The sequence below is a fragment of the Leopardus geoffroyi genome, chromosome C2 (genome assembly GCF_018350155.1).
Source record: "Leopardus geoffroyi isolate Oge1 chromosome C2, O.geoffroyi_Oge1_pat1.0, whole genome shotgun sequence".
Classification (NCBI taxonomy): domain Eukaryota; kingdom Metazoa; phylum Chordata; class Mammalia; order Carnivora; family Felidae; genus Leopardus; species Leopardus geoffroyi.
In genome coordinates, this window is record NC_059333.1 from 3,396,796 (window position 1) to 3,414,162 (window position 17,367).

The 17,367-nt window shown below is 51.5% G+C and overlaps 1 protein-coding gene across 4 annotated transcripts in view; it reads right to left on the reverse strand.

The window, feature by feature from the left end:
- The window catches only part of PDE9A (phosphodiesterase 9A), a 90,278-nt gene that overhangs the window by 22,938 nt on the left and 49,973 nt on the right, over positions 1-17,367 (reverse strand). For 3 of the 4 annotated variants that reach the window (XM_045501272.1, XM_045501273.1, XM_045501274.1), the window contains 2 exons: positions 4,243-4,297; positions 2,891-2,961 (listed from right to left, as the gene is read on the reverse strand). In XM_045501272.1, coding sequence (XP_045357228.1) covers positions 2,891-2,961; positions 4,243-4,297 — 126 coding nt within the window. Of the gene's footprint in view, positions 1-2,890; positions 2,962-4,242; positions 4,298-13,820; positions 14,231-17,367 lie in introns of those variants that run through there. The other variant, XM_045501269.1, reaches the window with a different exon arrangement.

Below are 17,367 nucleotides of genomic sequence, written 5' to 3' on the forward strand. Positions count from 1 at the left end.
CCGGGGCAGTTTTCTAGACGCTTCCGGGGCCAGGAGCCACGCAGGGGCAAGGCTACATGAGAGTATGGCTTCTTTCTGCCCAGAGTGGTGGGAAGCTGGAGGATCTGATATTCGGGTCTGGTTCTGGCCACTTGTGCCACTTGGGGGATGTTGTGCGAAGCTCCACCAAGACGATATGGGACCGAAGCCGGGAGACGTGGGACCGAAGCCGGGGGACACGGGACCGAGGCCCAGAGATGCAGGACTGAGGTCTGGGGACGCAGGACCGAAGCCTGAGGACACAGGACCAAGGCCTGGGGACACGGGACCGAGGCCCAGAGATGCAGGACTGAGGTCTGGGGACGCAGGACCGAAGCCTGAGGACACAGGACCAAGGCCTGGGGACACGGGACCGAGGCCCAGAGATGCAGGACTGAGGTCTGGGGACGCGGGACCGAAGCCTGAGGACACGGGACCAAGGCCTGGGGACACGGGACCGAGGCCCAGAGATGCAGGACTGAGGTCTGGGGACGCAGGACCGAAGCCTGAGGACACGGGACCAAGGCCTGGGGACACGGGACCGAGGCCCAGAGATGCAGGACTGAGGCCCGGGGACGCGGGACCGAAGCCCCGGGCCGTCAGTGCAAGGGGCTGGGTGGCAGCAGCCAGGTGGGGAGATGCAGAGAGTCTGAGCTGGAGGACGGTCCACTCTCTCACCGAGAGCCCACACCCTCCTTTGGGAGCGGGGCGTTCTTAGCGCTTTCTCGCATCAGGGACCCTACTGGGAAGTGGACGGAAGCCGCGGGTCCTCCTCTGGGCAAAGCAGGCCGGCGCGCACCCCTTCCGGTTTGCATCTGGACCTCCCAGAGCGCCGCGTCCAGGCCCTGGGCCACACCGCGGGAGGCTCAGCCTCGGGGAAGCCACGTCCCAGCGACGTGTGGCAGAAAATTCCCGAAAGCGAACAGATCTGGAGATGAGTCCCTGCACGTTGCACAGACGTTGATCCCCAAAGTGAACAGCCACGCAGTGGGGTGTCCAAACAGGGTGGTGGCACCCTGCCACTTACAGTCCCGGGTTCCCCTTACTATGTTCTCGATACGGTTACATCTGATTGTTGTAGAAAATGGGGGAAATACGGAGCATCTCAAAGAATGTTTTAAAATTTACCTATGCTCCTACGGGCCCCGAGAACAACCCACTTAATATCTATTGACGTGGGCCTTTCCAGGTGTTTCTCTCTCAGCCCCGTGCATCGACACAGCTATCTGTCCATCTGGAGTTTTAAAAAGACAAAATTGGGATCATACGGCTTGTTCTGTTTTCTCACTTGCTTATTTACCGTCGTGAGTAAGTTAAAGGCGTGCCCCGCGTTAGCCGCTCTCAGTGGGGGTGTAATGTTCGATTATTGGATATTGGTTCACGTGGATCAGGTTTCCGGGCCATTTACTGGGAGTGATGCTCAAACGAAGCCTTTTGGGCGAGACAGTACGATATCACTAATTTGAGTCCCAGAGATTCAGAATTTATGGCGATTACGTTTATGAAGAGCCTGGTTGCCAAGGAAATGGAGAGTGACTGACAAGACGGCAAAGTGGTGCATTAATCAATGGGAGGAGAACAGGTCGTGGGATTAAAGGCAGAACACGGGAGGAGGGGGCCTGGCCCTCAGCATCAGCACGCCCGTGTCTGCTGCCCCTGTCCTTTCCGGGCTGCCTCTGGAACCTTCCACTGCTCACCTGGTTGGCCTGTCCCAGCTTCACTTTGCCCCCATTGCACAGGAGGGAGAGGGCCCGCTGCAGGACCCCTTAAAAGTCCTGCACTCACTCCGGCAACGGCTCTCGAGTGAGGCTGGATGTCCGGCCTTGACGGTGTGGCCTCACCCGTCCGCCCTCACGCTTTCAATAGGTGGGCACAGAGCGGAACCCCAAGCTAGAGCATGAAGGGATGCTGGAGTCCACCCACGAGGAGCGGCTTTGGCCCCCGACTGGTCACAGCTGCCTGACTCGTGGTTAGCACCCCCTGCAAGCCTGGCCAGCCCCTCCAGGAGCCCCAGGGCGCCTCTGCGAGTCACAGGGTGCCTCGAAGGAGAGCCTCTGGGGACGATTTTCTAGGCGGGGTGCCGGCATGGGGGGAAGGGGTCTCACGGGGCAGGGGCAACAGCACAGGCCGGGGAGGCAGGGCCCTCCTTCGGCTCCAGAGCTAACGAAAGTTCCTTAAAGACACATATGACTGGAGCTGCATTTCAACGTTTCCCCCCAACGGTTTTGGTACGGAATGTGCATAAAGCACACGTCCCGAGTGGCACGGAGAAAAGCCTGGGTTTTTAAGCTTCGAGCCTTCTGGGTCGTTGGCACGACCTGGCATTAATAAACCTTGTGCCACGGGGCCGGCTCTCCCGGTGTGCGGGGTCTGGTGCAGGCCTGGGCACCCTGGCCCCTCAGTCAAGCCCCGAACCCACTCTCCTGTGCTTCCTGGTAGTTTTTCTGCTGCCTTGGTGGTGACTGGGGAGCAGGAGGTGACGATTTGGTACACGTGGTCCAGAACCAATCGTGACGTCAGGGGGGGCGTCGGCAGGCCTCGTTTGCGTAAAGAGAGGCACAAAGATGTTCAGCACCAGTTCGTCTCCGGGGGGCTGGTCTGGGGGACTCCGCGGTTTCGTTCTGCCCCTTTCAGACCCAGACACGCTGCCACGCACCGCTGCTGGACACGTACCGTGGCCCGAGCCGCTGCGCACGCGGACTGTGTCACGTGTTCCGACAGGAAGTGCTCACTGTTCTCGCCCGGGCACCAAAGACACGGGCGCTCACCTCCAGCCTCGCCTCACTCCCCTCGCCGCTCACCACCGGCCGTTAGGCGGCTAATTTAAGCAGAGGTTAAAGGACAAGGAGAGAGAAGCAGGGAGCTCACTCACGTTCGACGCGCTTCTCGAGCACGGCCAGGTGATTCGCGACTTCGGCTTTGAGTTCGTTGATCTTAAACGCTCTAGGAATGAAAACGAGTCAACACATAACTCTTAAACTCTTCAAAATTACGATGGGCCTGGCGGTCACCTGCCGAACCCCTCCCGCGGGTAGGCTCACCCCTGTAGGGGGCACAGGGGGGCGAGGGGCTGCTCTCCAGGAGCTCAAGGTGTCTGAGGGTCGGGCAGAGGGGGGGGAAGACGCCCTCGGCTGACGTCCTTCCGTGACAGAAGGCACGGGGTGTGTTCACGTCCCCACACCTGGGCGGGGACGGCCCTCGCCCTGCACCCTGCTTGGCCAGGCACAGACCTCTTCGCAAACCCGCCGCGTCCCTTCCGGGCCCAGCCCGTTCGGCGCAGCAATGCCTGGGCTTTGAGGGCGTGTCACCCATATGCCCCCGGACGGCAAGATGCCACCTCAAAATAACCAAGGGCGGAAAGCATCACTTCGGGACGGGCAGGACAACTCGGAGCGGAAGGAAGCCCACGTCTACACAGGGTCTCCGTGGCAATGCTTGTTTTCAGGCCCATTTTCCAAGTGGTGTCAATTCAGGGTGTCCGAGTGGCTCAGTTGGTCAAGCGCCCGACGCCGGAGTTCAGCTCAGGTCATGATCTCACGGTTCGTGGGCTCGAGCCCCACGTCAGGCTCTGTGCTGGCAGCGTGGACCCTGCTTGGGATTCTCTTTCTCCCCCTCTCTCTGCCCCTTCCCTGTGCTCTCTCAAAATAAAACATTTAAAAATAAATAAATAAGGGACGCCGGGGTGGCTCGGTCGGGTAAGCGTCCAATTTAGGCTCCGCTCGTGATCTCGCAGTTCGTGGGTTCGAGCCCCACGTCGGGCTCTGTGCTCACAGCACGGAGCCTGGAGCCTGCCTCGGGTTCTGTGTCTCCCTCTCTCTGCCCCCTCCCCCCCACCCACACTCACACTCCGTCTCTCTCTCCCTCAAAAATAAACATTAAAAAAAATTAAAAATAAGTGAATAAAACAAAAGTGGTGTCAGTTCTTGTAGGTTGACCTCTGAAGCCCAGGGGAGCCGGTGGAGAGACCTGTCAGCAGCATGAGCTCTCACGCTCCCAGCGCCCAGCAGCCCTGCTCTTCGGTATAAGGCGAGTGCTTCCTGGGTCCCACCCGCGCTGGCTCAGGTACAGGGGGTCATGCAAGGACTCCCCCTGGAAGGCCGCCCCTCCGGGTGAGCGACGTGCCAGAGCCTTGCCGGCCAGCACGGCCTCCAAGCGAGGCCCCACCATTGCCGTGAGCAGAAAAGCGTACCTCTGCAGAGACTATGTGTCTAGAAGATTCTGTACCTTGAGAACTGTTCTACGACCTGGGTCAGCATGCTCTGGATTAATTCTTCTTTCTCTGCAGACCAAAAGAGAAAGGCAGATGGAGAAAGGGAGAAGTCCGTGGATCGCTGTGGCCTGAATTGGGATGTCGTGGCGGGTGACAGTGACACCGGGGCAGGGAGCGGCCTGGGCTACCTGGGGGGGGGACGCTCTGGCCCACGGTCAGCACGCGGGGCCTCCCCAGGGCCTGGGGTCTTCCCGTCCACCTTCAGAGGCTCTTCCCTCCTGTCCTGCTCCCGCCAGCCTGCGTGTAAGTGGCCTCTCGGCAGAGCTGGTCCCGCCGGAGTCAGCACGAGTCATAAAAAGCAGGCAGGACTGGTCTCTAAATACGGGAAGTTTTCACTTAGTGCCCCGCTCCATTTTATGGGGGCAATTACTAGGACAAAGCAAGTTCGAGGCATGCTCCAGACATAAAACACGGCGTTCTCATGGCGGGTCCTGGCGAGAGGAAGTGGGCCAGGGTGAGCGAGTTTGTTCCCGCACGTAAACCTGGGCCGCGTGATGGTTTTACAAGGTCCCGGTCCCGGGCTGAATATAACCTGCCAGTTTTCCTGTTTCCTGACTGGGCTCAGCGCCAGATGCCTCATAGGAAGGCACAGACGCTCACGGCACTGTTCTTTCCAGCACTCTCTCTCCTGGGAAGGGGGACGGCTCGCTCGCCTTGGCCTCAGGTGGCCGTTTGTCCGCGCCCTAAAACACCGAGAACCCGCACAGGACTTACTCCTGAGCTACGTAATCTCTGCTGGCTCTATGCCTAAAACCAAAACGGACGAAAAGCAAACCAAACCTGCCCAGACAAACACGAAATCTCAATTATCCGGTTTGGCAGTGGGGCGCTAAAGCCACAAAAAAAAAAAAAAAAAAAAAAAGCTCCCGTTCCCACGTTTTGATCTGCGGTCTCCATTTTTAGGAAGGAACATACGCATCTACACAGAAGGCGTTCATCACAGTGCTACTGAACTTAGCAGGGACTCTAAAAGCCCAAGTGCCCATCAAATGGACATTAAGTAAATGATGGCCCATCTGTCCTGTGGAAATAAAGTCTGCTATCAGAAATAATATTTTGGAAAACGTTCACGTCTGTGGTTGAAGAAAAAGAGAGAGAGACATTGCAAACCAGTAATGCAAACGTGGGCTCTCATTTTTGAAAACATTGGGAGGAGACACGTTGGTTGTGAGATTATACGTGCACTTTTTTCTTCCTTTTGTTTCTCTAGATCTAATATATTTCTACAATGAACGCACGTTAATTTCACGAAAAGCATTTAAAAAACAATCTAGATTAGCCTCTTGAGACCTCTCATCCCTTCACCTGCCAAATGCAAGGGTGATGGACCTAGGTTCTCTGTGGTATTAGCATTCTGAGACCCGATGAGGAGAAGAAAAACGATGTTTTGTTAAATTTTTTGAAACTGTATGGGGCGCCTGGGTGACTCAGTCGGTGGAGCGTCCGACTTCTGCTCAGGTCATGATCTCACGGTTTGTGAGTTTGAGCCCCGCATCGGGCTCTGTGCTGATGGCTCAGAGCCTGGAGCCTGCTTCGGATTCTGTGTCTCCCTCTCTCTCTGCCCCTCCCCTGCTCATGCTCTGTCTCTCTCTGTCTCAAAAAAAAAAAAAAAAAAAAGAAACTGTTAGAGGAGTGAAAACGTCATCCAGGAAACTTTAAGAGAGCCCTTGGTGGAGTTGCTGGCTGATCCGGGGCCCTGTCCTTCAGGGAGCCTACTCCTACCCCAGGGGAGAGACACAGCAACTCTACCAGCAAAAGCCACCGGTGAGAAAGCTTCACAGGCCTCCTTGGTGGACTCAGCGGGATTTTAAATCACTTACTCCGAAATCTTTGGCGAAAATGGTGTAGCACAGAGCCTTCGAGGGTTAATGATCTCGAGGTCTTGAGATAAATTTAGAAGTCTATCAACCAATCGATATTTATAGACCACACCGCCTAACAACAGCAGAACATGTATTTTTTTCAGACGCCTAGGAAGCACAGACTAAGACAGACCACACAGAAACCTCAAAATATTTAAAAGAATTAAAACCATGTAGAGTATGGTCTCTGACCATAAGAGAATCCAGCCAGACATCGGTAACAGAAATCATAGGAGACTCTTCAAACGCTTGGAAATGAAACAATACGCTCCTAAGTAATTCAGGGGTCAACGAGGAAGTCTCAACGGAAACAAAAGAGACCTTGAACTGAATGAAAATGGAAATGCAATATATATCCAAATTTAGCTGTGAGACACAGCTAATGCAGTGCTGAGAGGGACATTTATAGCACTAAATGCTTACATTAGAAGAGAGGAAAGACTCGACTCTAATCCAACGGCCTAGAAAAAGAAGGGCAAAATAAACCCACCACAATAGCAGAAGAAAGGAAGTAATAAAAGAAATCAGTGGAGAAAAAAAACAACTAGTAAAACAAGGCAGAAAATCAATGAAGCCAAGCGCTGGTTATTTAAAAGTATCAACAAGTGGCCAAATCTCTAGCAAGACTGACAAAAATAACACACAGAGAAGACGCAGATTTGCAATATTAGGAAGAGGAGGGGATACGGCTACAAATCCTGAAGGATAAGTGACGTGACACACACGAATTTGAAATCTTAGAGGAAAATGAAGCAACTCTTTAGCAAGCATGAGTGACTATACTCACCCAACATAAAACAGGTAATTTGAACAGCCTATAACTATTAAGGAAAGTGAATTTCTACTTTTTTTTTTTTTTAATGTTTTTATTTATTTTTGGGACAGAGAGAGACAGAGCATGAACGGGGGAGGGGCAGAGAGAGAGGGAGACACAGAATCGGAAACAGGCTCCAGGCTCTGAGCCGTCAGCCCAGAGCCCGACGCGGGGCTCGAACTCACGGACCGCGAGATCGTGACCTGGCCGAAGTCGGACGCTTAACCGACTGCGCCACCCAGGCGCCCCGGTCTACTTTTAAAACTCTACCCAAAGAAATTTCCAGGGGCAGATGGTTTCACTGGAGAATTCTACCAAACATTTGAAGAAGAATTAACACATTTCTAATTTTTTTTTTTAATATTTATTATTTTTGAGAGAGAGAGAGAGAGAGCAGCGGAGGGGCAGAGAAAGAGGGAGACACAGAATCGGAAGCAGGCTCCAGGCTCTGAGCTGCCAGCACTGATGCGGGGCTCAAACTCACGAACCATGAGATCGTGACCTGAGCTGAAGTTGGACGCTTAACCAACTGAGCCACCCAGGTGCCCCGGAATGAACACATTTCTAAACGATTTCTTCCAGAAAACAGAAGAGGAGGGAACATTTCCCAATTCATTTTATGAAGCCAGTATGAACCTGATACCAAATCCAGAAAAAGACAACCAGACAAAAGAAAACTACAGACCAATATTCCTCATGAATATAGATGCAAAAAACCTTAACACAATATTAGCAATTAGAACTCAACAAAATATAGAAAGGATTATACATTAAGAACAAGTGGGGTTGATTCCAGGGATGCAAGGCTGCTTTGATATTTGAAAATCAATGAAAGCAATCTACTGTATTAACAGCTAAAGAAAAAAACACATGCTCTATCAATTCATAAAAAAAACATTTGAAAAACTATTTAACGTCTGTTTCTTTGCTAAAACTCTCATAAGGGGCACCTGGGTGGCCCAGTCGGTAAAGCGTCCGACTTTGGCTCAGGTCATGATCTGACAGTTTGTGGATTCCAGCCCTGCATCGGGCTCTGTGCTGACAGCTCAGAGCCTGGAGCCTGCTTCTGATTATGTGTCTCCCTCTCTTTTGGGCCCTCTCCTTCTTTCCCTTTCTCTCTCTCAAAAATACATAAACATTTAAAAAAAAAACTCAGAAAAGCAGGGGTAGAGGAGAACTTTAAGTTGGTAAAGAACATCTACCAAAAACCTACAGCTGACATTACACTTAATGGTGAAAGACTGCCTCTTGCTTAAACTGTGACACGGCAGGGATGTCTACTCTCACTATTGTCATTAAACACAGTGCTAAAAGTTCTAGCCAGTGCAACAAAGCAAGAAAAAGCAAAGCAGATCAGAAATGAAGAAATGAAGCTGTCCCCATTTGCCAATGACATGATTGTCTACAGCAGAAATTCCAAGGCATTTACAAAAAACTCTCTTAGAGCTAATAAATGAGTTCAGCAAGGTCACAGGATAGGAGATAAATATACAAAATTGTATTTACGTACATAGCAATGACCATGTAGACACCAAAATTAGAATCACCATACCACTGTATAAACACTAAAGAAAAAAACCCCCAAAACTTGTGTATAAATGTAACAGAACATATGCAGAAGTTGTATGATGAAAACTACAAAACACTGATGAAAGAAATAAAAAACGATCTAAATAAAGGGAGAGACATACCATGTTCATGGTTTGGAAGGTTCCATATAGTAAAGATGTCAATTTTCCCCAAACTCATAACTCATAATTCTTGTCAAAACCCCAGCAAGACTTTTGTAGAAATAGACACAATTATTCCTTTTAAAAGGTTATTTATTTATTTTGAGAGAGAGAGAGAGAAGGAGAGAAGGAGTGTGTGAGTGGGGAGGAGCAGAGAGAGAGAGGGAGAGAGAATCCCAAGCAGGTTCCTCGATGCCAACGCAGAACCCGATGTGGGGCTTGATCCCAGGAACTGTGAGATCATGACCTGAGCCGAAATCAAGAGTCAGACGCTTAACTGAATGAGCCACCCGGGCACCCCTATTCTGACTTTGATGTGAAAATGCAAAGGAATTAGAAGACTTAAAACTGTTTTTAAAAAGAAGATAAAGTGTACTGAATCAGTCTATCTGAGTTTAAGACCTATGACAGGCAGACTTCAGAGATATTGTACGTTTGGGTTCAACGAACTCGAACATCACGATAAACTGAGTCAGAATGAACTGTCTGGTTTTCTAGCGTGTAAAAGTTATGTTTATACTGCACTGCAGTGTGTTAGGTGTGTAATAGCATTATGTCCAAAAAATGTACATACCTCAATTCCAAAAGTACTTTTTTGTTAAAAAATGCTAACATCGTCTAAGCTTTCAGTGAGTCCCAATCCTTTTGCTGGGGGAGGGTCCTGCCTCAATATGGACGATCGCTGACTGATCAGGCTGTGGGTCTTTCTTTCGCGAAGGTTTCTCTTGATAGGCAATGCAGTCTGAAAGCATTTTGCCCACAGTAGGACTCCTTTCGAAACTGGAGTTAGTCCTCTTACACCTTGCTGCTACTTTTTCAATGAATTTTGGGTACTATTCTGAATCCTTTGTTGACAACAATCTTCGCAGCATCTTCACCAAGAGTAGATGTCACCTCGGGAAACCACTTTCTTTGCTCATCCCTAACGAGCAACTCCTCATCCGTTACAATTTTATCATGAGATGGCAGCCGTTCAAATACAATAAAAATGGAAGAGCCTGAGCTATTCCAAGAATGACTGAAACGTGACAGAGACACGCAGTGAGCAAAGGCTGTTGGAAAAGTAGTGCCACCAGACTTGCTTGACGCAAACCTTCAATTTGTAAAAAAAAAAAAAAAAAAAAAAAAAAGAATATCTGCAAAGCACAATGAAATGGAGCACAAGAAAACGAGGTATGCTCCGTGTACGGTGACACTAATCACGGCCGTGTGATCCGAGCGGAGGGGTAGACGCAGATAGATATCGGTGCAACAGAGCAGAGAACCCAGAGTTATACCCAACGCAGGAAAGACCGTCTTTTCAACAAATGGTGTTGGAGCAGTTGAACACTCACAGGCAGGGAAATGAGACTCGATCTAAACCTCACAGTTTATGTAAAAATTAACGTGAAATGGACCGTGGATGGAACATACAAAACTATAAAGCTGTTAGAAAAAAAATAGAGAAAATCTCCAGGTTCCTGAGGGAGGCAGAGTTCTCGGACTTGACGCTTCAAATACGATCCATAAAAGGGAAAATGGACAAAGTGATCTTTGTCAGAAGTAAAGCTCTTTGGGGCGCCTGGGTGGCTCGGTCAGTTAAGCGTCTGACTTCGGCTCAGGTCACGATCTCACGGTGCGTGAGTTCAAGCCCCGCGTCGGGCTGACAGCTCGGAGCCTGGAGCCTGCTTTGGATTCTGTGTCTCCCTCTCTCTCTGCCCCTTCCCCACACACACTCTGCCTCTCTGTCTCAAAAATAAATACACACTAAAAGTAAATAAAATAAAATAAAATAAAAAAGGTAAAAAAAAGAAGTAAAGCTCTGGCCATGAGCGGGACTGGGAAACCGACAACGAAAGGACCGGCTACGGTCTGTCCGCTCGACAGAGACTCGCAAAGTCCACTCGACAGAGACTTGAATGCAGAATGTGAAAAGAGCCATCAAAACTCCACGTAAGCCCTGTGAGATAAACTTTGCAGACAACCCCCTCCCCTCAAAACCCCTTAACGGTCAAAAACGGAACAGCCCAATCTGAAACGGGCAGGAGACACCAGCAGACGTTTTCCTGAAGCAAACACAGAGGGAGCACAAGCATAGGCGTCGTTAGCCATTAGGAAACGCAAATTAAAACCACAGTGAAATGTCACGGCGTACTTGTCAAAAAGGCTAAAAAACAAACAAACAAACAACAAAACGATGACAACCCCAAGTGTTGGTAACGATGGGGAGAAATGGATTACTCACACCTTGCTGAAGGGAATGCAAAACGGTGCAACCGCTCTGGGAAATGGCAGCTTCCTGAAAAAACTAAATATGCATGCACCGTACAATTGAGCAATTGCTCCCCGGGGCAGAGAAATGAAAATTTACGGCCACACGAAAACCTACACACGACGGTCCCGGCAGCTTTGTTTGTAACAGCCCCAAACTGGGTTATGAAAAACAACTGAACACACTAGTGATCTGCACAACCCGGCTGGATCTCCAGAGAATTATGTTGAGTAAAAGAAGCCAATCCCCAGAGGTACCTATCGAATGACTACATTTATAGAACGCTCTTGAAATGGCAACACCACGGACATGGGGAACACCGTGACTGTCAGGGGTTAAGGAGGAAGAATCTTGGTGGGGATAAAATGTTGTGCATCTGGACTGTATCGACGGGGCGCGGTTGTTGACATCTTACTGTGTTTTCAAAAATGTTACCGCAGGGGAAAATGCGTAAGAGGTACGTGGGCTCTCTTGTACCTTTCCTTACAACTGTGTACTATTCTATAATTATTTAAAAATAAAAAGCTGGGGTGCCTGGGTGGCTCAGTCCGTTGAGTGTCTGGCTTCGGCTCAGGTCATGATCTCGTGGTTTGTGAATTCGAGCCCCGCATCAGGCTCTGTGCTAATGGCTCAGAGCCTGGAGCCTGCTTCGGATTCTGTGTCTCCCTCTGTCTGCCCCTCCCCCGCTTGTGCTCTGTCTCTCACATTGTCTCAAAATAAATAAACATTAAAAAAAATTAATGGGGCGCCTGGGTGGCGCAGTCGGTTAAGCGTCCGACTTCAGCCAGGTCACGATTTTGCGGTCCGTGAGTTCGAGCCCTGCGTCAGGCTCTGGGCTGATGGCTCAGAGCCTGGAGCCTGTTTCCAATTCTGTGTCTCCCTCTCTCTCTGCCCCTCCCCCGTTCATGCTCTGTCTCTCTCTGTCCCAAAAATAAACGTTGAAAAAAAAAATAAAAAAAAAAATTTAAATAAAATAAAAAGCTAAGGGGAGCTTGGGTGGCTCAGTCGGTTAAGCATCTGACTCTCGATTTCGGCTCAGGTCACGAGCTCAAGGTTTGAGACCGAGCCCTGCGCTGAGCGTGGAGTCTGCTTAAGATTCTCTCTCTCTCTCTCTCTCTCTCTCTCTCTCTCTTTCTCTCTCTCCCTTTGTCCCTCCCTTGATCAAATGCACACACCCACACACACTCTCTCTCAAAAAAGTAAAAATAAAAAGCTTGATAAAAAAATATGATAGAATGGAATAGAAAAGTTAAGGAACAATTTTCCTTTTTCCTTTGGACTCTCGACATCGTATCCTTTGAGCGTTTCTGGATTTTAATGCCTAAATCGAATTTCCAGCCCAAAAGCACCAGTAAAGATGTTTGTCCCCTCATCCTGTACCTTCCCATCTCTGGTTCAGTCCCGGGGGGGACACGGGTGTTCTGGTTTCTGTGAACAGCTGTGCGTCAGCCCAACTCAGGCCTCTACGTCCGCTGTTCTCAGAGGGGGCCCGAGAGGAGGCCGAGCTCCGGGTGATTACAGCCACCGGGCACCATCACCCGCCACGGCACCGTGGCTCCCGCGTGCTTTAGATACTCGCACGGCCTGCATTCTTTGCAAGGGGAAAGAGGCAAAAATGCCTATGTGCGCAAAGGCCAACCACACCCGCACATCCACAAACAGCCCTGATCAGGAAGTGGATGCCTCCCCTCCCCACCAGGCTCGCTGGGACTCCTACAGCGGGCCAGCGTTTCCTCCCGGTGGATTTCCGAACTGAAAATGAACCGTGATTTCGTGTGTGGGAAGTCCTCAGGCCAGCGCCGGGCCCACGGTAAGCGCTGCCCGCGGGAGCCATCGGATGCCGTTGTCATTAAATCACTGCGGGTCCTTGACAGCCACGAGCCCTCCTGGACACCCTTCCCTCCTTTCAGGGCCTGTCCTGGTGAGCCCCTGGGGGACAGGCTGAGCTCCGGGTGGGGGGCACATCCTGCCTGCATTCTGTTGGCAACTCTGGAACCCTCTGATGGCTCTAAACCCCTGGATCAGGGGGAGCAGCAAGCAGTTTTCAATCACAAATGTCAGTTATTCCCAACCTTCCCAGTTGGGAATCAGAAAAATCTGACATTATGTAGGCAACTCACCTCTTTCTCCTAACTGTGGCATGGCGCATATTGAATTTTAAAAATTAAAGCACATTTAGGTCTTTTGCTTTGAGAAATTCTTTTTTTGAAAAAAACCTTTCTTAACGTTTATTTTTGAGAGAGAGAGGGAGACAGAGCATGAGCGGGGGAGGGCAGAGAGAGGGAGACAAAGAATCGGAAGCAGGCTCCAGGTTCCGAGCTGTCAGCACAGAGCCCGACGCGGGGCTCGAACCCACGGACCGTGAGATCATGACCTGAGCTGAAGTCGGTCACTTAACCGACTGAGCCACCCAGGCACTCCATCTTTTTTTTTCTTTTAAAGTTTATTTACTTATTTTGAGAGAAAGGGAGAGAGCGAGCGAGCGAGCTAGCATATGAGTAGGGGAGGGGCAGAGAGGGAGAGAAAGAAAATTCCAAGCAGGTTCCCCACTGACAGCACAGAGCCTGACGCGGGGCGCGATCCCACGAACCACGGGGTCATGACCTGAGCCGAAGTCAAAAGCCGGGTGCTCGACCCACGGAGCCACCCAGGGGCCCCAGCTTTGAGAATTTCTGAATCGCTTTGAGAGCAACCAGCAGCGACGCGGACGGCCGGGCACTTCGGGGCTGGAAAATGGGGGGTGTGGAAAGGAGGCTCTGAGGGGACGGGAGGCCCGGATGAACCACCGCCGCCCCACGCGACGGAGGCTGGGGAGAGCCAGCTGAGAGTCGCGGGCAGCCCGCTCGCCGTGCGGAGACCGCTGCTCCCAGCTCACCGTGGCTCCAGCACAGGCAAAGGATCTGGCTGCCCCGACGGCCAGCGCTCAGGACACAGGCTTCGGCAGGCTCCCCGTCGCCTCGCCAGGTCTGGGCTGCCTTCAGGGCGTCGTGGGCGCGTGTCCGGGGGCTTCCCAGGTGACAGGCGCCGGTGGGGACGTGCCGTGGCTGGCAGACTGTCTCCCACGGCAGACTCTGGTTTGGTTCCAGGGCAGCCCCAGAGGTTGGCGGAGCCCGGGTCCGGCTGCCAGGACGCTGCCAGATCGGCACAGCCTCAGGCCCCGATGTGCGCTCGAGTGGCCCCAGGACCCGGCCCCCGGGACAGAGCCAAGGGGACGCCCGGGGCCCGGGGGCAGGCCGGGCACCCTCCCCCATGCCATTTACCCAGCGGCTCCCGCGAGTGACCAGGGCAGAGTCCGCCGCTGCCCGACGACGCCTCGGCCGCTGCACACGGTTCTCGGAACCCGCCCCCGCCTCTCCCAGTCCTTCCAGGAATTGTTTACTTGTTTCAGATAAATCCCGAGTCTCCCCCCCCCCCACGGAACGACGTGGAAATCTGGTTTAACTGATCGACAGCACAGCCCAACCGATAATTCCTCCTCTAAGGGGTGGTTTACACGATGCGCTAACCCGATCGGCAGCGAGCTGGCCGGGGCGCTTCTCCATCTTGTCCTGAACAGAATAACGGTGACGGCCGGGCTTTCGTCCTCCTTCACACACCTGAGCCGGTCTGCACCTGTGCCTTTCTCCCCTGGGCAAGTGACCGCAAACAGCGTCCTAGGACACCGGCCCCCAAACCCGCAACCCGAGGGCAGGTGGCGTGGGGACCTCGGCCCTGCCACTGACCCCCGGCACGTGTGGGGTGCTTGCGAGTTCGGGCCAGAACCATCTCTCGGATGAGTGGGCCGGTGTCGCACGATGCCACTGCCGTGCTCCAGCGGCTCCTGTGACGCGGGAGCGGTGTTTCCCCTCGTCAGTCTCACCCGGGAGCAGTGGGGTGAGACGCTGAGCATCCTTCCAGAAACACGGACTGGAGACATTCTCCCAGAGCACTTACAAACCGAGACTCTGCTTGCTATCCCTTCAGAAAGGGGTATCTTACTTCGCCCTGGGGAAAATGATGCCCATTAGTGGGCACCAAAGAGACGCCCCCGAGGCCCTGAAGTGAAGGTGCACATTTCTGTCCCTCTTGTCCAGGGCTCTGCCTTGGGGGACAGGGAAGGGGAGTCCCCGCCCGCCCCTGCCCATCCCCTGCCCCATCCCTCCTTCTCGGAGTGTCACCACCCTTCTCCAGGGAAGCAGAGGGGTGAACTCACCCCTGCTCTGGTGTCCCTCCCCCAGCCCTTCTAGCCGGTAGAGGACATTCTGGCCCAGGGCACAGCCGTCGGCAATTCACTGTTTATGGACATCATAAAACAGACATGCAGAATGAGGATGTTTCCCTAATAACCCAGATGCACAGTAAAGATGTATGATTAACAGTGAACTCACCTTGCTTCTTAAAGGCACAGGTGCCCTTTCCAGGGTCTGTCCGACCGAGAAATCACTCATGTTTATCGGCAGCCAAAGGGACACTTCCCTGTGACTGGTGGTGACTTTGAGTGATTTCTTTGTCTCCTGTTAGCCGTCAGATGTAACAGAAAGCAAGGTGGCCCGAAGGACTCTGATGACCACATCTGAAACTCTGGAGCGAATCTTGTTACCGTCTTGCCCGGGCTACGTGCAGGGTCGTTAGGGACCCATGGCACCTCAGGGGCAGGAATAGGGTGGACCTTTTCCCCTTTCGGTTTTGGAGAGGGGGACTTGGTGTTCTGCATAGTTTAATTTGATCCCAGATGTCTGGACACGATGTTTCTCTCTGCCCTTCTCTCCTCCTTAGGCTTAGTTTGCAAGACAACTTACCCGTGAGGGGAGTTGCCTCTGGGGCAGCCAGCAGTGCAATTTTCCTTTATTGTTTTATAGATTGCAGCAACCACAACAATCTGTACTGAGCTCTTCCTATGGCCCAGGCACCGTCCTACGTGGTTTGCACAGATCGGTCATTTAATCCTCTGGGTAACCCGATGTGGCTGGGTGATAACAGCGAGCAGCTTGAGTCATGACGTGGCCAAACTCATCCTGCCCTACCCGGGTCATGTTTCCATTTAGGGCTGCGAAGACGGGGCGGGATGGCGCTCACCCATGCGGGAAATAGACTCCGAACACACTCCTCCTCTCTCAGAAACACCCTCCCCCATGGTTGATGAGGTGCGCTGTGCTTCTGAGGTAGAAGGGTGTGGGTATGATATTCTAGTGAGGATGCCCCAGAGGGATTTGAAGTTGGCAACAAGCAGTGGACTGTACATGTTGCTGGGACTCTGTCCACCGTATGATAACCTGCACATATCAAAACAATGTCACAAGATTAATTTTGGGGAGAATTCTGCAGGAGAAACTCTGGTCCAATAAACGAATTGGTTGTAGTAGAAAAGACAAGGCTTTTGCAAAAATCTATTAAAGATTATAAAGACTGACAGACTAAAGGTTTCGCTCCATCTATGGACTCGAACACGTCGCACACGGTTGTAGGGGCTGTAGCAAGAGGAACGGAAAATGGCTAACTTACTGTTTGTAACAGCCCAAGATGGGAAGCGACATAAATACCCATGATGGGGGCCTAGCTGGATAAACTATGGTACATCCCCATGGCTGGGCTGCTAGAGAAGGAAGGAAGACGGTTCCTAAGTTCTTTTGTGGAGTGAGCTTGCAGTGTGGCGTGGCTAGAATGTAAGCAGAAAGCTGCAGGTTCACGGGGTTGAGGGTTCAGAGGGCAGAGCCTGGGATTGTCAGAGAGAAAGTGGAAATGAAAGGGATAACTCTCAAAGAAGGAAGTCTGTGGCTGGGAGTGACCAGTTCTGTAAGAACTCCCTTGTTCCTTCCCTAATCCATCTCTGAATTACACATTTATGTGCCTAGTAGGGTGAGAGAGCTTAGCACTGATATGTCTATATCAGTGCTCCCACATGGGAGACAAAGCTTAGAGTCTGAGTCCAGGCTTCTCTCTCTCTCTCTCTCAAAATAGATAAACTGAAAAAAACCAAAACAACTCCCCCCAAAACCAAAGTGATCACTCAACAATTTAGCTGCCAGCTCAAACAAAAACAAACACTCTTCAGAGGAAGATAACAAAAGCCAGAGTCTCTGCAATGTATTATTCGTAGTGTAAGTCTACACTAAAAAAGAGACATGCAAAGAGACAGGAAAATGTGATATGCAGTCAAGAAGAAAAATCACCCCCCAGAAGCCCAAGATGATGCGTATGTTGAAATTAGCAGACCAAACTTTTAATGAAGCAAAATTATAGTCATGTCCAAGGACTGTGAGAAAAGGATGTTAGTGGATAGTACCGGATGGAGACTCTCAAGACAGAAATCTATGACGAGGAATCCTATGAAAACTGTAGAACTTAAAAGTATATCTCCAAACATTCACGGATGGGCTTACAGCAGTTTGAGTGAACAGAAGAGTCAGGAAACTTGAGGACTGATGAACAGAAATTATGCAACC